At 28.6% G+C, this 22,348-nt stretch overlaps 1 protein-coding gene across 1 annotated transcript in view; it reads left to right on the top strand.

The window, feature by feature from the left end:
• Nucleotides 1-1,401: 1,401 nt before the first annotated feature.
• LOC133329516 (serine-rich adhesin for platelets-like) overlaps nt 1,402-22,348 on the top strand; it is a gene marked incomplete at its 5' end in the record, with an annotated part of 32,073 nt that continues 11,126 nt past the window's right edge. The window contains 5 exons of the mRNA XM_061537989.1: nt 1,402-1,525; nt 1,601-1,728; nt 2,440-2,487; nt 5,693-5,808; nt 14,574-14,834. Coding sequence (XP_061393973.1) covers nt 1,402-1,525; nt 1,601-1,728; nt 2,440-2,487; nt 5,693-5,808; nt 14,574-14,834 — 677 coding nt within the window. The remainder of the gene's footprint in view (nt 1,526-1,600; nt 1,729-2,439; nt 2,488-5,692; nt 5,809-14,573; nt 14,835-22,348) is intronic.

Here is a 22,348-nt window from a genome sequence, read left to right as displayed (position 1 = left end):
AAAAGAAATCAAAAAAATTTCATGTCTACTGACCTGAGAATCCTTTGAAAAAGAAATCAATCAAATTTCATGTCTATGTCCCTGAGAGTCATTTGAAAAATATTCTTTAAAAATCCACGCCCTTAGAGTCATTTGAAAAACTCAATAAAATTTCATGTCTATGTCCCTGAGAGTAATTTGAAAAATATTCTTTAAAAATCAACGCCCTTAGAGTCATTTGAAAAACTCAATAAAATTTCATGTCTATGTTCCTGAGAGTAATTTGAAAAATATCCTTTAAAACACGCCCTTAGAGTCATTTGAAAAATATTCATTAAAAAATCCACTCCTTTGTTCCTGTGAGTCCTTTAAAGAATATTCTTTATAAAATCCTCGCCTTTGTCCCTGTGAGTACTTTGAAAATGAGTCCTTTGGAAAATAGTATTTAAAAAATCCAGCCTTTGTCCCTGTGAGTACTTTGAAAAATGAGTCCTTTGAAAAATAGTATTTAAAAAATCCACGCCTTTGTTCCTGTGAGTACTTTGAAAAATGAATCCTTTGAAAAATAGTATTTAAAAAATCCACGCCTTTGTCCCTGTGAGTACTTTGAAAAATGAGTTCTTTGAAAAATAGTATTTAAAAAATCCACGCCTTTGTCCCTGTGAGTACTTTGAAAAATGAGTCCTTTGAAAAATAGTATTTAAAAAATCCACGCCTTTGTCCCTGTGAGTACTTTGAAAAATAGTATTTAAAAAATACACGCCTATGTCCCTGAGAGACCCTATTATTTAAAAAAACCACGCCTATGTGCCTGAGAGTCCTTTGTAAAATATTCTTTAAAAATATAAGCCTATGTCCTAAAAGTCCCTTGGAAAATTTTTTTTCAAATATAAGCCTATTTCTTAAGAGTCCCTTGAAAAATGTTCTTTTAAAATTCTTTGGAAAAAAATATTTATTAAAAAAATCTAAGCTTTATGGTCCATGGAAAAAAATATAAAAAACTACGACTTTATGGTCCTTGGAAAAAATATTCTTTTAAAGTCTACGCCTTGATGGTACTTGGAAAAAATATTAAAATATTATTTTCATATCTACTTCTTGATGGTCCTTGGAAAAAATATTCTTTTAAAATCTACGCTTTAATGGTCCTTGGAAAATATATTTTGCCCTGATACTCATTGAAGAAATATTTTCTTCAAAAAAATCTAGCTTTCTGTAGATTTTCTATAAATAAGCCTGGAAATTTTTTAGAGAACATTTACATCGGAATACATTCTGGAGCTTTTCAGCTTATATAGGATATCCTACAGACCTTCTTGATTTCCATTATTATTGTTTTTGGAATATTATTTATTTATTAACCAATGCCCTAATATTATTGATGTCATAATTAATTTGTTTGATTTTCCTTCCACCTTCTAGGAGTTCTCGGCCAGTAAAGAAATTGAGTCAAGACAATGACTCACAAAGTTCCGGCGAAGAGGATGATGATGATGGTTTTGAAATTTTAACAGCTGAAAATTTATTCTCCACACTATTACAACGTGTAAGTACTAAATAACATACGAATATTTGTCATAATCTTTAACAATGTTCCCCACCACCCCCACGAAAATTTCAGGTGCGTGCCTTGACAAATCGCATGAACGTTAATAATGATCTTACCTCCGCTTTTCCAAGCTCAAGTCGTTTACTAAGCAATATGAGACAGACTCAGAGTCCATTTTGGAATCAGGATCCATTTGGCAGGTGAGTTTTAAAAATGAAATAGATGTAACATTATTTTATTATTATTTAATTATAATTATTAATATTTTTATATTATATTATAATTAAGTTCCATTGTTCATTGTTGTTGTTCTGTTGTTTTATTTTTTGCTTATTATTTTATTGAAATAAAAAAAAACAAATTTCACTAACTGCATTCACCTTAAAAATGCTAATCGAATATTTTTTTACATATATTTTTTTCTTTTTACATTTTATTTCCATGCTGCGCTTTTTAACAAAAAACAAAATCAAAACCAAACCAAAAAATTATTCAAATTAAAACAAATATAACCTTAAAATAAAACTACATATGTGTGTGTGTCTACAATTATAAAATTTGTTTATCATATTTGCACACGAAAAAAATCTCTCAACAAATCATCACCACAAAATCATGTCAAATGACGTGTTGTTGTTGTTTTTTATTATTATTATTGTTAAACTGTTATCGTTGTTGTTGTTATCTATTATTACTATTGCAAACATTTTGGCTTAAAAATAACTACGCTTGATATATGTGGCTGTGTGTTCTCTGTGTGTGTGCGTGTGATGCACCCCACCCCACATGTATTCCCCAATTTACACCACGGATAAAAAACATTGCCCCATACGTCCGTCCCCTCAAAAAATATCTTTTAAAAACAATACCTTGTTTTGCCCGTCACCCTTCTACACCTAACGCATATGTAGAACTAAAGTTAGTTATACATATAGTGAAACAATCGAAAAGAAACAAGTGTAAGTAAATCAAAAATGAAAACAAAAACCGAACTTCTCTCAATTTTTTGTCTTTGTCTGTGTCCTACTTGCATGCAGAGTCCCACAAACCTTTTTTGTTGTTGTTATATGTAGTCATTATAATTTGTGATTGTAGTTTTTTTTTCTGTACTCCCCCCACCTACCACCCTTTGCACAATAATTTATGACTAAACCCCCAAATCCTTTTATTCTGTAGTTGGGAATTTTTATTTATTTTTTTGATCAAAATTTAATATCAATCGTTTCAAGAGTACCCCCTCGCCCCTTTGTAGGTCAAAAACAAATATGCCGGCCACCCAAATTCGGAATAGCAATTCAAATGATAGTTTCTTCTGTCGTTTGTGTAGATTTTTACTTTGCCTAAAACCACAGACCACTTGTTGTTGCCTGTAAGTTTTCAATCACAACCACCATGTCGCATGTGAATATTTCTGTTGTGGTCCACATATATAATTTCTGTGTGAATTTGTTTTTAATATCCTTCACAAAAATATAGAGGGTGATTTAATTAGGTTTATTGTTCCTTTTATAAAATATCCTAATAATTTACTCTTCGAAGGGACGTTTCTTAATAATCCCTATGGTCGTCAAAAATAATTCTCCAAAAAGGTGTAGATGGCCTTTCAAAAATAAGTCACTCAAAATCCACTTCTATGGCTTAGAGAGCCTTTGAGTGACTTTTGAAATATTCACGCTCATGGTCATGAGTATCCTAAGAAAAATTATTCTTTATAATCCATTAGACAGCATTTTGAAAATAGTTTAAAAATCAATTTGTGTGGCTTTAGACAGAATTTCGAAAATAAAACTAGACAGTCTTTAAAAAATAATCTTAAAAATTCACTTCCGCGATCTAGACAAATGTTGAATAATTCTCTATAAATTCACTTCGTTGACCTAGAGAGAAGTGACAAATAATTCGCTTCGTTGGTCTAAATAGCTGTGAAAACTTAATTCTTGACAGGCTTTGAAAAATAATTCTCTAAAAATTCACATCCATGGTCTAGAGAGTATTTGAAAAATATTCCTTTAACAATCCACAGCCTTTGAAAAAATGTCTTTAAAAATCAACTTCTATATGGCCTTAGACATTTTAGAGATCCTTTTGGATATGAGGAATTTTAGAAAAGCTTCAGAAGGTCTTCTAAAAATATATTTTTCGATAAATAAAATAGAAGTCCCTTATAGACAGGTGGTCCTCTGTGATATTCCAAAATACCTTCCATAGAAAGTTCATTTGGAGATATGCATATCAAATACTTTCTATGTAATACCCAGAAGTCAACTAGTGGTAGTAAATCTTCATAGGAATAGTTATCTTATAAATTGTGGATTTTATAAGGAAAGTAAATCTTCTAGGGGTCTTTTACAGACTAGCGTTTTTTTAATCAACTCTCTCCCTACCTAATTTTTATACCTTTGGCCATCAATGCGTATACGTGCTGACGGTTATCATACGCAATCTAAATATCCTATAAATATGTATTAAAAACCTTAGCCCTAATTGATTTGGCCTTCAAAATAATATTAAAGGCCAAATAAAAAAAATCTAGGCCCTGATTTTAGGTCTCGTAAAAGTAGTTCTTTAAAAATCCACAGCCTTTATCAACTTCCACGGGCTTAGATATTTTAGATATATTTTTGGATAGAAAAAATTGTAGAAAGGCTTCAGAAGGTCTTTGAAAATAGAAGATATCGAATGATAAAATAGAAGACCCGTCAGGAGGTCTTCCTAAATACTTTCATAGAATTTCTACCCAAAAGTTCATTTGGAGATATTACACAAGTCAAATACGTTCTTTATAAAATGCCAAGGGGTCTTCAAGGATTTGAAAATATATATTTTTTTTAAAAAGTCAACCCTTATGGCCTTGCCAGTTTCACTCTCAATACCTAAGTTTAATAATTACGGCCGTCAATGCGTATACGTGTTGACAGCAATCATACGTAACCTAAATCCCCTTATATGACCTCCATTCTGGTGGACGTTAAAAACATATTCTTCAAAAAATCCCCATTCTGATGATAGTTAACAAAAAATATTCTTAAAACATCTTCACCCTGATTAGGTCTTCAAAAATATTCTTAAAACATCTTCGCCCTGATTATGCCTTCCAAAAATATTCTTTAAACATTTTCGCCCTGATTAGGCATTAAAAAAATATTATTTAAGCATTTACGCCCTGATTAGGCATTAAAAAAATATTCTTTTAAAAATCTATGCTCTGATTAGGCCTTCTAAAAATATTCTTTAAAAAATTTACGCCTTGATTAGATCGTTCAAAATATTCTTTAAAAATCTACGCGAAAAAATCTTTAAAAAGTCTTGACGTTTATAGTAGAAACTTCTATAGACATTACAGAGTTCCTATAAGTCTTCTACAGACTTAAAATATATCCTCTGGTCGTCAATGCGTCTACGTGTAGACAGCAATCATACGCAACCTAAATCAATAAAAATATTCTTTAAAAATCCACGAATAAATATTCTTTTCAAAAATCTACGACTTGTGGTCATTGGAAAAAAATATTCTTTTCAAAAATCTACGCCTTGTTGTCATTGGAAAAAATATTCTTTTCAAAAATCTACACCTTGTGGTCATTGGAAACAAATCCTTTTAAAAATGTACCCCTTGTGGTCATTGGAAAAAAATATTATTTTCAAAAATCTGCGCTTAAATCCAAATCTAAAAATACTTTTAAAAATCGACGCCTTGATAATCCGTTTTTTAAATTTACTGATAGCCTCTCTCGCTCTCTCTCCCCCTCTCCCTTCTATTCCATGTTCTTTTAATATCACTGGCCATCAATGCGTATACGTGTTGACACCAGTCATACGCCTCCTATTACTACATATTTAAATTAATTTTCTTTCACATGCGACATGGGCTTCAAAATTAATTGAATAGGTAACATTTTGGTTTTTTATAGAACCTCTTTTCAACAAATAAAATCTTTTTTTACTTCCACCACAAATAATAATTTGCTTTTTTGTTGTTGTTCCTTACCATTTGTTATTAACCCGAACAAATCAGGCAAATGTTTTTTTCTTGTACTAATCAAAACTTTTTTAACCTTTGCATTTATTTTAGATTAATATATATAATAAATTATTAAAAAATAATTACTAATTAAATTTTTTTAATAATTTTTTTTTCAACACCGTCCACCACCAATTTTTTAGCCGACTAAATACCGCCGCCAATAGTATGGGTGTACCATGGCGTCACAGTATGTCACGGGATTTAGGCAGTGACATGGAATCCATGTTCTCACGTACCGGTGCAACACTGCCAAGAGGTGAATATCACAGATTAAAGAGTAAATTTTTAGATCATTGAAAAAAAACAATCTAAAATCTTATCAAATCAATTTAAAATATTTTATAAACTAAATCAATCAAAGAAACTCCAAACAAAAACAATCAAATCAAATCACACACACAAGCAAATATTTGTTATTATACGTTTTTTTCTATTACATTACATCTCACGTACATAATCAAACATATGAATACCATTTATTTTTTTATTATTATAATTATTAATATGTTATTATATCATTATAAAAATTACATATTTTTTCTTATTCATTTATTTTCTATTCGACAAGAAATTACTAATTTTATTTATTTTTTATGTTTAACTCAACTCAAAAAAACAAATTATAATAATATAAAATGGCTCCTTCATTGATTATTTAAATTTCGAAAATTCATTTGTTTTTCAATATTGTTTTCATTTAATTTTTATTTTTTCTTCCTTTATCATTTCATTTGTTCTTATTAAATATTGTTCAAACCAGATTTGAGAAAAAGGGAAATGAAAACAAAATTAAAAAAATTCCCAAATAAAAATTTAAAAGGCCTTTAAAGTGAGAAATGAGATTATGGTTAAATAGACCGATTAGGCCTTCTAAAAATATTCTTCTCCAAAGCTACACCCTGATTAGGACTTCTAAAAATATTCTTCTCCAAAGCTACACCCTGATTAGGTCGTTTGAAATATTCTTTTTTTTTTAATCTACAACTTGATTAGGCACTCTAAAAATATTCTTTTCAAAATCTACACCCTGATTAGACCTTCTAAAAATATTCTTTTCAAAATCTACGCCCTGATTAGTCTTTCTAAAAATATTCTTTTTAGATTAGATCGTTTAAAATTTTCTTTTCAAAATCTACGCCCCGATTAGATCGTTTAAAATTTTCTTTTCAAAATCTACGCCCTGATTAGATCCTTTAAAATATTCTTTTTTAAATCTACGCCCTTATTAGATTGTTTAAAATATTCTTTTCAAAATCTACACCCTGATTAGGCCTTCTAAAAATATTCTTTTAAAAAGACTAAAAAAATATATTTTTTAAACTCTCAACTCTCTCCTTGCATTATTTTAATACCTCAGGCCATCAATGCGTATACGTGAATACAGCAATTATACGCAACCTAAATTAATAATAATATTCTTTAAAAATCCACGCCTATGGATTGTTTTTGAAAAAAAAAAAATTTTAATTAAAAATAATCATCAAAAATCTACGCCAGCGATCTGCCTATACAAGATCTGCTAAAGGTATTTTCCCTATAGGATACTTGATAAAGGTCTATGGTCCACAGGACACTTGGCTAAGGTCTTCTGCATATAGGAAACCTGATGGTCCTTATTTGATATTTGTAAAAATCTACGTTCTAATCGTCCTGAGAGTTCTCTAAATATAATCTTAGATAATTGTCCAAATAGTCCTTGTTAAATATATTCTTATAGTCCTTTGGAAAAAATATTATTAAAAATCCAAGACAATTGTCCTGAAAGTTCTTTGGCAAAATAATATTATTAAAAATTTTCAATGGGCTGGTAAATGACAATTGTTAAGGTTTGTACAGCCATATATAATTGAAGATTTAAAAGAGAAAAAAATAATAAAAAATTATTTAAAAATCCACAACTGTGGCCCTTAGAGTCCTTTGGGAAAATATTCTTAAATAAAAAAATATTCCTGGAAAAAATATTCTCAAAAAATCTGATAGTCCTAATAAAATTATTAAAAATCTAAGATGATTGTCATGACAGTCCTTTGAAAATCCAGAGCTATGGCTCCAGAGAACTTTGCAAAATTTGGAACCGATTGGATTATTAGTTTTTGAGTTATCGTGCCCGCCATTCGCAAAAAAATCTTCAAGAGTTCTTGAGATTTTCAATTTTGTAGAGACATTCTTTAATCAGTGTAGATTCGAATTATATCAACAAAAATTTTGACCCCGAGAATGGGGGGGTCCCCTTAAAAATCCACATCTGTGACCCTGAGAGTCCTTTGGAAAAATATTCTTTTAAAATCCACACCTGTGGCCCCGGGAAAAATATTGTCAAAAATGTAAGATAATTGTCCTGATAGTCCTTAGGAATAATACTATTAAAAATCTAAGACAACTGTCCTGACACTCCTTTGGAAAAAATATTCTTTAAAAATCCACAACTGTGGCCCTTAGAGTCCTTTGGAAAAAATATTCTTTAAAAATCCACGACTATGGCCCAGGGAGTCCTTTAAAAAAATATATAGGCTCTGAGTGTCCTTAAAAAATATTTACCCTTAGTGTCCTTTAAAAAAATATATTGGCCCTGAGTGTCCTTAAAAAATATTTACCCTTAGTGTCCTTTAAAAAATATATTGGCCCTGAGTACTCTTTGAAAAATATGTTTTTAAAACATCCACGCCTTTGGTGTAGTAGTGGAAAACAATATATTTTTTTAAAAAAATCCACGCCATTGGTTTAGTGGTGGAAAACAATATTTTTTTAAAAAAATCCACGCCATTGGTTTGTAGTGCTGGAAAAAATATTTTAAAAAATCCACGCCTTTGGTGTAGTGGTGGAAACAACTTTGTTTAAAAAATTCACGCCTTTGATGTATTGGTGGACAAAATTTGTTTAAAAAATCCACGCCTTTGGTGTAGTGGTGGATTTTTTTTTTAATCCACGCCTTTGGAAAAAAATTTCTATGAATATTTTGCAAAAAGCCTTTTCAAAAATTCTGCAGCCTAGTTAAAATTTTGTATTAAATTCGTGCCATATTATTTTTCATTTCCCCCCCCTACATTCAGGTCTTGGTTTGAACCCCTCCTCAAAAATTCGAGCGTGAAAAAAGCTTCATTATATTATCAAAACTAATTTTTTGAATATTATTTTTCTTTACTTTTTTATTTTTTAATTATTAGCTAATCTTAAAAAAGAAAAGATGAACAATTTTAAATGATGAATGAATGAAATGCAATATTTTTTGCCAACCAAAAACAAAAAAAATCTCTTCCCTACAACAAAAACAATAAAGAAATGAAAAAAAATTACAAATGATAAGCAATCCTAGCGCAAAGCAAAACACAAACACACAAACCTCGTATTCAAAGTTGTGGAACTTATATTCTAATTCAATACAAAGAAAAGAAAATAATGTCTGTAAACAAAAACAACAAAACTAGAAACAAAATGCTATAATTATAGAACAAAAAATGTTAACAAGTGTTTTTTATATACATTTATTAAAAATCAAAAAAAAAAACTATCCATCGTGTGTTTTAGATGTAGTGAAAAATTTCAATATTAGACCAAAAATAATTGTGTTAAAAACAAACAATAAATTATGGATATAAAACAATTTTCTAAAAACCTCCGATTTTTTGTTATAGCATAATAAAAATATATCTAGACAATTATTTTAAATTATATTACAGGGTGTCACAAAAATGACCAGTTCATTTTTTTGGTGTTAATCAAACAACCACACACAATTTTAGAGATAATTGTGAAAGTTAACAAATATATATTTTTAATATTATTTTCAATACTCCTGTGAACTTTCAATACAGCTTTTTTTCCTCTTCCCTACCAAACAAATGTATAAGTGTATGCAGAATCAACTTTATTTTTTTCTATAAAAATATATATATATATATATATATTTAATGGTTTTGTTCGTTTTCCTTTTCTTATCCTAAAAACAATAAAAAATACTATTTTAAGGATATACACCAATAATAATTAAAACAATAATTTTTAAAATATATTTACATTACAACAAAAAAAAATTATGACAAAAAATAATAAGAAATAAAATAAAGTATGAAATTGTGATTTTTTGCAAATCAAACAACAAAAAAACTTAAATTTGAAAACTGTTTTATTTTTTTGCTCATATGCCAACCAACCAAACAAGCCCCCTCTCTATTATCACACACACACAACTTGTAAATATATTTATTTAAAAATAAAACCGAACCCAAAAATATCATTATTAACTAAATTTTGCTTTAGGTTTCGTTAACTTTTTTCTTCTTCTTCTCATCATTAATCAATCAAACATTTTTTTCACGCGATTTTGTTTCTCTCTCTTTTCTTTATCACCATCTTTGTTTATTTTCTTTTTTATCGCAAAAAAGTAAGGCCCGCCTGTCTTATATCAAAAAACCAAAATTGTTGTTACAATTTATTTATATTTTTATATACTTATATATTTAAAAAAATTATTTATTAAAAGCTCTAACACTTTTTTTAACTTAATTTAATATTTTATTTTATTTAATTTAACATTAAAAAGAATTTTGTTGTTTTTGTTGGCGTTTTCATTAAAAATACGTTTGGAACTAATAATTATTTTAAATAAGATAGAAAAAAAAATTTTTCGTATACAAAATGTAACAAGAGTTGTTATTTTTTATATATAAAAATATTGAAATTATTAATGAAGTAATTACAAATTAAATGTAAAATTTATCACAAATTTGAAAAAAAATTATTGTAGTACTATTGTAAAATGGTATTGTATATTACACAAATAATTGTATACGTTTCACAATTTTGTATATATTTGATATGTTGTTTTCTTCAACAATATTCAAATTTGTTAACAGTGAACCGATTTTCTTTTAGTCTAATCAATTAATACCAAACCCAAAGTAGCTTTGTAATCATAGAAAAACCCAAAGCCTAATGAACTTTAGATTTTCTTTGAAATTTTTAACGAAAAAAAGGATACTGTTTCTTTTGAAGTATTTATTGAATTATATAGGCAATATTTTATGACTTTCAGATTTTCATCTCTCTATAGATGAAAAATGTCAGGGATTTTAAATTACTGATGGTATTCTATCTTTATAGAGCCTCCTTGAACATAAACCACATATATGACTTTGTTATTATTTCGAAATATATTATTACAAGATTGATTATTATGGCTCTGAAAGTTCCTCGAAAAAAATTGCGATTATCGCATTAATTGTCCCTAACAAATCTTAATCTGATAGTCCTTAAAAAATTGTCCAAGAAAATCAGTTTATAGTTCTTAAAACAATTTGTTAGGGAATAAACGTTTTTTTTTTTTCATTTGAATATGTCTTTAATTAGTTTATTGATCGATGCACCACGATCAAAATGACATATTATACTTTTTCAATTATCTTTAGAAAACATTTCATATCAAAGAAAACAATATCCATTTAAAATTAATAAAAGCCAATCATGTAGAGGATAATAGGTAGTTAGTTTGTGTTATGGTAAAAGTCGAAAAAAACATAATTTCGAAAGGAATTTGTGTATGGACCTAATTTTAGAGTAAACCTATTTTCATTTATATAATGAAGGAAAATTTTCTGTTTATAGAAGACCTTTTAAAGTTCCTCTAACTCCAAATGGCCCTGATGGTCTTTCGAATATATATTCCAATATTCTTAAATCTTTGCCCAATGTTGCCCACAAGCAGCAACATTTTTTAGAGCATATATTTTATATGCACATAGTAAACATATATTTTTGGACTAACATATATAAGACCTGATAATGCTCGACCCATATAAAAGGAAAAATCTAAAATATTCAATTTTTATCAATACAGTGCCGATTTGTGAATACAACTATTTAAATCGCTTCGTATTTTAATTGTACGCACGTTAACCTCCGATTTTTTTATTCTTTTAAGAAAGAACTAAGAATAGTTTAAAGTGACTGATATTTTATTTAGTCTTGATGATATTGGACTTTTAATTTTCAGAAATAATGTATTGTATCTCCCGAATGCAAGGATGTAGCTACGTTATTTTTTTCATATCCTATTTAGGAAAGTTGCATAAAATTTGTGAACAAAAAATAGTTCTATAGTCACGGAAAAAATCGGGGATCTAAAAAATTAAACAAAACCACAATTATGGTTTTGATAGTCCTTCGAAAAACGCACTCTTAAAGCCCTGATTGTCTTTCGAAAATAGGGTTACAAATTCACGCCTAATTATCTGATTATTAATCCCCTATTCTAAAAAAAACCACACGCATATAGCCCAGATAGTATTTCGATTAGTTTTTAAAATTCAATCCAGGCTTGCAAATAATAATTGTTACGATAAAAATCTTTTAGAAGGCCGTAGTTAAATTATTTTATTAACGATCACAAATCAAACCGGGAGAAATCATTATTTTTATGTTCAATAGATCTTAAAACCAATAAAAGCTAGAGCTTCTAAAAAATATTCAAACGGCAACATTTTTTACGATTTCCAATCGGCTGGCGAATGGACGTGCATTACATTGAAGTCTAGTAACTTTGCAAAGAAACAGTGGAAGACTTAAAGGATAAGAACATTAATTGACACAATTTTGTTGTTGTTTTTGTAATTAAAAGTCAATTTCGTCGACGAGTATAATTTTCGATCACTGGAACATCCAATTCCAAAAATTTCTACAGATAATAAACGATTTTTTTTTTTTTTTTTTTTAAAAACATCCTATTTTTGATAACAAAACACGTTAGAAAATAAAGAAGATCTTGATCGATTAAATTTATCCTAGTTAATACTAAAGCTATGTACATGACGTGTTGAAATTTGAAACGGTTTGGATTATTAGTTTTAGAGTTATCCCTTAAATTTTGAGAGGCTCTGTTGCCGTCACTTGATACAATCCCAATAAATCGACTATATATTCAAGAGTTGTTGTTGTGTCGTGGAAACGTCTGCAAGAGTTGTTGAGATTTTCACTTGAAATTTTAAAAGTGACTTTCTTGAATTAGTGTAGGTTTGTAATAAATAGAAAAACCAACATTATTTTTTTTAAGGGAAAAGGGGGGTGTTATCAGTCCGAGTATATATTTTATTGTATTTATTGTATCAATTTTAATAAATATAAAAAAAATAATTTAATCTTTAAAAATAAAAACAAATAAAAGTTGTCTTGTTACATAGTTGTATACGAACGATTTTAGCTAAAAAAGAAAGAAAAATTAAAAGAAGAACAATTTATAAAATATAAATTATAAATATTGTACATACATTCAAAATTATTTATATTTATATCACAACACACAAATTAAATATATAAAACAAAAAAAGCCAAATTTAAAATTTAAAAAATGCATTGAAAAATGTTCTTGTAAAAGAATTGTAGTAATTGTAAAATTATAAAATTGACCCTTCATATATCTCACGTACAAAAATAAAAGTACAACAAGTAAAATTGTTTAATATTTTATTTCTAAATCTTTTGAATTTTTCAAAAATGATCATGTTTAAATATCATTACTATTTTATAATAGTTTTCCATATTTTTTCCAATGTGCTGATTGTAATTATTTTATTTTTTCTAAAAAAACACACACACTGAGCTACATAATTTAAAGATTTTTGAATTGTGAGGTTATGACAATTTGTTGACAAAATCTGCCTCGTGAAAATATTTCAATATACATTTATTATTTTTATTTAAACGTGGACTAATAATAGCCAAACTTTCTTTGAACTGCTCTTTGTAGTTATTAAAAACTTTTTAATCCAACATTTTTTTATATCCTCCGTTCGTTATTTATTTCCGGCCGTATAAAATATATATATCTGGCCTTGCCCGTCTGTGGCCATTCAGAATAAATTAATATAGGATGCTGAAATGTTGAATAGAGTTGTGTTTTGTCTTCAAACATATCAAGTTCGAAGACAGTTTATTTGATCTGCGTAACGATACCCTAACTAAGCTTTTCGGTTTTTTTCATGATTGTGTACCGACTTCGCTGTAATTATCAATATCAGTCCACTTTTAGGTATAGTCCCCATATAGTAGTACTCTCAATGTTCGGTATTTTGAGGATTTTTTTATTAATTGAAGATCCCAAAAATTAATATTAAAGGTTTATGGTATATTAATGTTGAACAATAGATTTTTTACAATTGTATATAATTTGTTTGTAATTCAAAATTATGTACATATTTTGATCATAACCTCACTCTTTAAACCAATCCATACTACTGTAGAAATTTTTATATTTTTATAGCACACCATGTTAACGAAATGTATAAAGCAAAATTTAGTTTTAAGTTTGGCTTCTCTTTAAACAAATTAATTGCAAAACCAAAAAATTTTAAGAAAAAATCGAAACAAAAGCAAAAAACGAAACGAAAAAATAAAGTTTATTTGCATACATCACATTTTTTTGTTTGTTTTTATTATAATTTTCATAATGCTATATAGAAATATATATTTTTTTCAAATATAATCTTAATTTTCTGCTAAATTTTATATATTGTTTAGACAAACAAGAATATCTTAATATATTAATAAAATTAAGATAGAATAAATAAAACCCCTAAGACTCCAAAAACTTTGAATACGATGCGTAGTGAAAAACGCTAATCAATTAACACAAAAAAATAAGAAATATTGAAAAAAAAAAAACGAAAACATTATTAAAAATTGTACTTCTTTTAGTTTTTCTTTCTTAATTTCGTTTTAAATGTTGTTATTTTAAGCCAAAAACAAAAAAAACGAACTTTTTTGCTTTTATATCGATTTTTTTTACAAAATAAGTTTTAATTTGTATTAATATTTTTAATTGTTTTGTTGTGTTATTTATTTATTAATGTGCATTGCTAAAAATTGTTATTTTCAATTACTGTAATAATTTTTTATAAATTTAACAATATTATTTTATAATTTTTATAACAATTATTTTATTATTTTTTTTTTGTTACTTTTCTTTGCTTTGTTCTTGTTTTTGTTATTGTTTTTTTTATAATGCCCATATTTTGTTGTTGCTTTTTACAGCCGGCTTTACCATTGCCACATCAAAATCGCATGATCCTAATAGTTTAAGAAGTTCCTCAATCTCCACCAACTCCTCCTCTTCGACATGTTCGACAAATGCCACAATACCCCAACACAGTAACAGCAACACTACTACCACATCTAATACAGCTGGTAATACTACAACAACAACAACAACAAAAATTATCAAAACCCTACCAACAACAATAGTCACAACAACCGAAACACGGACAACGACTAAACCGAAATTATTAACAAATAGTAATAATTCGTTATATTCGAGTAGATTATTTAACACAAAACTCTAACTCTAAACATAATAATTAAATTATTTATTTTTTTATAATAAAAATAATTATTAATTGGAATTAAAAAAAAATAGAGAAAATTAACCAATTGTAACAAAAAGAGATTTGATAATCATATAATATTGGACTTGTTAAAATTGACCCCATTAATATTGTACACTTTTGTTGTGGAAATTGGTACATGTGACCCTCGTATTTCTGCTGACCCATTGCTCCTGTGATCTTCGAATGATGTTATTGAAAACGATGATAGTCGAGCCTGTTTTCGACATTCTCTTGGGAAGATTTTTTTGAGATTTTATTCACACTTTAATCTGCTTCACTGAAATATGACTGCTTAGTAGAGAAATGTTCATGTGAGAAAATGTTCATGTGAGAAAAGTGGTTCCGTTTCAACCTCTATATATATATTTCAGAGGCATTTTACAAAACAAATTGAAATTGTCGTTATAGTTTTCCGATTATATTGAAAAGTCTCTTATCTATCATAGTATTTTTATGAAAATTCATTTCGCATTTCACATAATTCCCTCGTAGATTCCCTCGTAGATTTTAAACAATCTCTAACTATTCAATATGATATTTATTCACCTTCACCACACTGTGGTGGAGGATACTATGTCTTTGTGTATATGTATGTCCGTCTATATATTATCGTGGACAAATATCGGGTCCCAATTATAATTCGAATTGGATAAAATGTGGTACACCTTTTTTATTTGGCCCATATAGGTCCCCTTTTATATTTTTGTCCGATTTTATGTAAATGGTGCACAAAAGATCCTATGTTTGTTCGATTTACACCAAATTTGGTATAGAGTAATGAATTGTGTGTGTGTAAAGTTTTGTTGAAATCGGTTCAGAATTAGATATAGCTCCCATATATATTTTCATCCGATTTTATGAAAATGGCGCAGCAAACTCCAATTTTTCATCCGATTGAGACGAAATTTTACATAGAGTATTGAATTGAGGCTAGATAGACGTGTGTCAAATTTTGTTGAAATCGGTTCAGATTTAGATATGGCTCCCATATATATTTTCGTCCGATTTTATGAAAATGGTGCACCAAAGTCCCATTATTTGACCGATTGAGACGAAATTTTGTATATCGTACCGAATTGAGTCTATATTGAAGTGTGTAAAATTTTTTAGAAATCGGTTCAGATTTAAATATAGCTACCATATATATTTATGTCCGATTTTAAGTAAATGGTGCACCAATCTCCAATTTTTCGTTCGATTGAGACGAAATTTTGCATAGCATATTCAATTTAGTCTTAAATGATGTGTGTAAAGTTTTGTTGGAATCGGTTCAGATTTAGATATAGCTCCCATCTATATTTTCCTCCGATTTTATGTATGCGGAGCAACAAACTCCCATTACTTGTCCGATTAAGACGAAATTTGGCAAAGAGTAGTCAATAGAGTATAGAATGATGTATGTAAAGTTTTGTTGAAATCGGTTCCGATTTAGATATAGCTCCTATATATATATTTTCGTCCGATTTTAGGTAAATGATGTACCATCGAGCCTATGTGTATCCGACTGAGACGAAATTGTGCATAGCGTATTGAATTGAGAATAGAATGACGTGTGCTAAGTTTTGTCCAAATCGGTTCGGATTTAAATATAGCTCCCATATATTTTCGTCCGTTTGAGACGAAAATTTGCATAGCGCATAGAACAGAGTCTGGAGTGTTGTATGCCAAATTTGGTTCAAATTGGTTCAGATTTAGATATAGCTATCTTATATATTTTCCAATTTTATGTAAATGGTGCACCATAGAGCCCATGTTTCTTCGATTTACACGAAATTTGCCATCGAGTATTGAGTATAGAATGGCGTATTCAAAGTTTTGTTGAAATCGGTTCAGATTTAGATTTTAAAATCTACGCCTTGATATTCATTCGAAAAAGTTTTCTTTAAATCCCTACACCTTGGAAAAAAATTCTTTAAAAATCTACGCATTGATAGTCTTCAAAAAAAATATTCTTAAAAAAACCATGGTCAAAAATCTACGCTTCCAAGGACTATCAATCTTCGGAAAAAACATTATTTTTAAAATCTAGTCTTTGATAGTCCTTAGAAAAAATATTTCTACGCCGGATAGTTAATCTCTTTATATACTTATTTTAATACCATCGGTCATCAATGCGTATACATATTGACAGCAATCATACGCAACCTAAGTCTCCTACTATACCTTTCTTAGTCCTTGAAAAAATATTATTTAAAAAATCTTGTTGGTCCTTGGAAAAAATATTCTTTAAAAATCTATGCCTTGATAGTCCTTGGAAAAAATAATCTTGTAAAAATCTACGCCTTGAATAGCCCTTGGAAAAAATATTCTTTAAAAATCTGCGCCTTGATAGTCCATGGAAAAAAATTATTTCGAAAAAGGAGTGATTCTCGAAATAAGCCTTTTGAAAAATAATTGAAAAATTTACGCTTTGTGACCCTGATATTTAAAAAAAAGTCACGAATGCGGTTACGATAGTGCTTGAATTTTTTCCGTTAACTGAAATTCTTTAGCCTATTTTTTCCATTTCGCTTTCCTGAACATGTCGTTTTTATATGCCCCAATACTATTTTTTTTCTAAAAGTATTTAAAAATTATATAGAAAAATATATATTGCGCGCGTGCCATCCACTCGTTTAACGTCATTTAAAAATAAAATATGCCCCCCCCCCCCCTTTCAATAAAGAAAAATGTTTCAACATTTTTGTTTGCATCGCTTTCCTCGATGTTTGTTATTTATTTTCTTTTTTAAAATCTATTTTTTTTCATTTTAAAAAAAAAAACTTGGTATAAACATTACGACATACTAATGAGCTAATTAATTGTTGTTCTTGTTAAATATTGTGTATACACACATGCAAGTGTGTGTATGTCTTTCACAGGCCACAATATCTTCGCTCAAAAAAAAAAAAAAAAAAGAAAGAAGACTATGGGGAAACCATGCATGCATGTCACATAAAATTCGCATAAAATTATGATAAGATTGCCTCAAATATTTTTTGTCGTCTTTCAATGCTATGAACTACGTCAAACACTTGTGAAAATATTCAAAAAATAATTATTTTTTTTGCGTTTGCGAGACATGTGTGCTCTATAAATCTACATACAATTAGCCGACAAAAAAATAAACAGACAAAAAAACATAAATTGGCCTGGTGCACAAAGACAAGGCAAGTGCCGCCTATTTTTCCGGGTGACACCACAAAAACCAATAGTCCAAATTAATGGACTTTGCCCCAAAATGGATAGAAATGTTTTCTTTGTTAATTTCAAAGATATGGAGTAGAATTTCGAAAGAAAATAAGAGAGCATCAGTACTTTTCCTGATCGATTTATAACCCCAAAACCTAGATTCGGTATATGAGATCCTCAAATTTGTATTATTCTCTAAAAGGAAGGCCCTGACAGTCATTCGAAAAATATTTATAAAAGAACATATTTATGGTCCTGATAGTCCATCGAAAAATATTCCTAAAAGGCACGTTTATGGCCCTGGCATCCTTTGAATAATAATTCATTTCAAATCCACTTCTTTGGCCTAAGAAAAATTCTCCAAAAAAATCCACCTCTATAGCCTAGGCATACTATGGTTTTTAGTCTACGTTCTGATAGTCATTGGAAAATATACGTTCAAAATCTTTCCGTGCTTTGTTTTAATACATTCGGCCATCAATGCGTATATGTGTTGACATCAATCATACGCAATATAAATCTCCTACGGCAAAATTCATAGTCGTTGCAAAAATACTTTAAAAAAATCAACGCCCATGGTCGTTAAAAAAATGTTTTTAATATGAAGTAGGATTTTAAAAGAGAATAAGAAAGCGTCAGTATTTTTCCTGATCCATTTATGTGTTGACATCAATCATACGCAACCTTGATCTCCTACCGTAAACTTTATAGTCGTTGCAAAAATAAAAAATCAAGGCCCATGGTCGTTAAAAAAATATTTTTAATATGGAGTAAAATTTTGAAAGGAAATAAGAAAGCACCAGTACTTTTCCTGATCAATTTATAATCCTTAAACCTAGATTCGATATACGTAATCTCCCAAATTTTATTATTCTCTAAATGGAAGACTCTGACAGTGATTCGAAAAATATTCATAAAAACAACGTATTTATGACCATGATAGTCCATCGAAAAATGTTCCTAAAAAGGCACGTCTATGGCCCTGGCAAACTTTGAGCAATTATTGATTTCAAATCCACTTCTTTGGCCTATGAAAAATTCTCTCTCAATCACCTCTATAGCATTACTTTAATACATTCGGTCATCAATGCGTATACGTGTTGACATCAATCATACGCGACCTAAATCTACTACCGTAAACTTCATAGTCGTTGAAAATATATATTTTTAAAAAGCTAAGCCTATAAATAGTCGTTGCAAAAATACTTGAAAAAAATCAACACTCATGGTCGCCAGTGGATAGTTTTCGAAAACAGTTGTTTAAAAAATCCACGCCATTGGATTCCTTTCAAAAATTATTCTTTAAAAATCTACGCCTCATAGTCCTTTAAAAAATATTCTTTTAAAAATCTTTGCCAGATAGTTAATCTCCTTATATACTTATTTTAATACCATCGGTCATCAATGCGTATACGTGTTGACAGCAATTATACGCAACCTAAGTCTCCTACTATACCTTTCTTAGTCTTTGAAAAAATACGCCTCATAAAAATCTACGCCTCATAGTCCTTGGAAAAAATATTCTTTTAAAAATCTACGCCTTACAGTTCTTTGAAAAAATATTCTTTTAAAAATTTACGGTTTACTGGTCCTTGAAAAAATATTCTTTTAAAAATTTACGGTTTACTGGTCCTTGAAAAAATATTCTTTTAAAAATTTACGCTTTACTGGTCCTTGAAAAAATATTCTTTTAAAAATCTACGCTTTACTGGTCCTTGAAAAAATATTCTTTTCAAAATCTACGCGTTACTGGTCCTTGAAAAAGTACTCTTTTAAAAATCTACGCCTAATAGTCCTTTGAAAACATTTTCTTTTAAAAATCTACACCAAATTGGTCCTTAAAAAAATATTCTTTTAAAAATCTACACCAAATTGGTCCTTAAAAAAATATTCTTTTAAAAATCTACACCAAATTGGTCCTTAAAAAAATATTCTTTTAAAAATCTACGCCTCATAGTCCTTGGAAAAAATATTCTTTTAAAAATCTACGCCTTGTTGGTCCATTGAAAAAATATTCTTTTAAAAATCTACGCCTTGTTGGTCCTTTGAAAAAATATTCTTTTAAAAATCTACGCCTTGTTGGTCCTTTGAAAAAATATTCTTTTAGAAATCTACGCCTTGTTAGTCCTTTGAAAAAATATTCTTTTAGAAATCTACGCCTTGTTAGTCCTTGGAAAAAATATTCTTTTAAAAATCTAATACCATCGGTCATCGATTCGTATACGTGTTGGCAGCAATCATACGCAACCTAAATCTCTTACTATACCTTTCTTAGTCTTTGAAAAAAATACGCCTCATTGTCCTTTGAAAGAATATTCTTTTAAAAATCTACGCCTTGTTGGTACATGGAAAATTATTATTTTTAAAATCTACGCCTGTTGACCCTTGGAAAAAATATTCTTTTAAAATTTTCTGCGCCTTGTTGATTCTCCGAAAAAAAATATTCTTTTAAAAACTTTGCTCTATGCTTTACTGGTCCTTCGAAAAAATATTATTTTAAAAATCTGCACCTAAAAATTCCAAACTTATGGTCCCTTAGAAAAAATCCTCTAAAAATTAGATTTATGTTTCCCATAGCCTTTCAAAAAATATTCTCAAAAAAAAAAATCCAAATAAAAAACCTTTGTATTATTTACAAAATTTTTTTTATAATAACTACCACTAAAATTTTTACTATTATTATTTTTATTATACAAAAACAAAAAAAACACACACACAAAAATAAACCACTCATAACATTTATATATTTTTATTCATAATACCTACATACATACCTATTTTTTATTATATATATAATATTTTATTTATTATTGTTGTTATATTTGTCTTCCAAACAAAAAACAAAAATGCAAAACAAGCTAATTATTAATTTTTATCACATAATAAAAAAATGCAACAAATAAAAAACAAAAAAAACATATTAATAATGTTAATATATATAGCAGCAAAAATTAAAAACAAAAAAATACACAAATAAAGTTAATCCGATTTTTTTCTAATTTAAAAACAAAAAAACCCTAGTTCTTATTTATGTTGTTTGTTCTTGTTGTTGTTCCATTGCATGCCGTTACAGTTTTTTGCTAAACAAACTAAATAAAAAATTAATAAAAAACGCCCCAGAAAAAAATGCGCGCAAATTCCAATCAAAATGTTTGCTATGCTCCTTAATGTTTTTGCTATGCATATTTATATATTTTATAAAATAAAAATCCTTCTCATCATCGTTGCCGTTCGTTCGTAACTTCATCATACCATTATCATATTTCAAGAAATTTAGAATTCCAAAAAAATCGGATCATTTAGGATCAAAAAACAAGAAGAGGGGGCATAGTGTGTTTATGAGTTTTTTTAGTACTAGCTGTGTGTGTGTCTATATGTAGAATTGAAAAAGGTAAGTAATAAGGTTTAAAAATTAAAATAAAAAAATTAAGAAGCGTCGCAATGTCTGGCCGGGCCGAACTATTTATATCATCCACCTCGTGGTGTCCATTCGAAGTTCCTTAAATCGTTCAAGACCTTTATATGGAGGCTCTGTTAATTGCATTATATGTGATAGTCGTCTCATAGTCCTCTGAAAAATACTCTTTTAAAAATCTACATCTTGTTGGTCTTTGGAAAAATATTAAAAATCTGCACTTAAAAATTCCACCCTTAGAAAAAATCCTCGGTTTTTAATCCTCCGAAAAAATAATGTTTCAAATTACTCCGAAGTGGGAACTTCAAGAACTAACGGAAATTAAATGTCAAATTTTTATGAAGATTTATTTATTAACCATAAATTCGATATTCCAAATTATAGCCATATCGATGAGAAAATTCGGTTAAAAACTTAATAATATCGAAAATGAGACGGCTGGCTATGTGGAAACATCGACAAATATCGAACATTTTCACGGGACTTTTTTATGCAGGCTATGATAACATAAATGGTTACCTATTTCGAAAATATGATGGGAAATTGCTCTAAAACCAAACAATTTTTCAAAATGGGTATTTATATGAGGCTATATTAAAACGTGGTACCAATATAGGAAATTTTCTTTAAAGTCAAATTTATGACCCTGATAGTCCTTCGAAAAATATTCGTAAAAAGGCACATTTTGATGCCGTGGCAGTCTTTGAATAATAATTCTTTTAAAATCCACATCTATGGCCTAGTTCCTATCTCTCCATACTTTCCTTCGGCCATCAATGCGTATACGTGTTGACAGCAAGCATACGCAACCTAAATCTCCTACTATAGCCTTCATA

Source organism: Musca vetustissima, unplaced genomic scaffold, assembly GCF_032173495.1.
Source record: "Musca vetustissima isolate MV318-11 ecotype Yass unplaced genomic scaffold, APGP_CSIRO_Mvet_v1 utg107451, whole genome shotgun sequence".
Classification (NCBI taxonomy): Eukaryota; Metazoa; Arthropoda; class Insecta; order Diptera; family Muscidae; genus Musca; species Musca vetustissima.
Note: the sequence above shows the minus strand (reverse complement) of the source record. Positions and strands in the feature narration are given on the sequence as shown.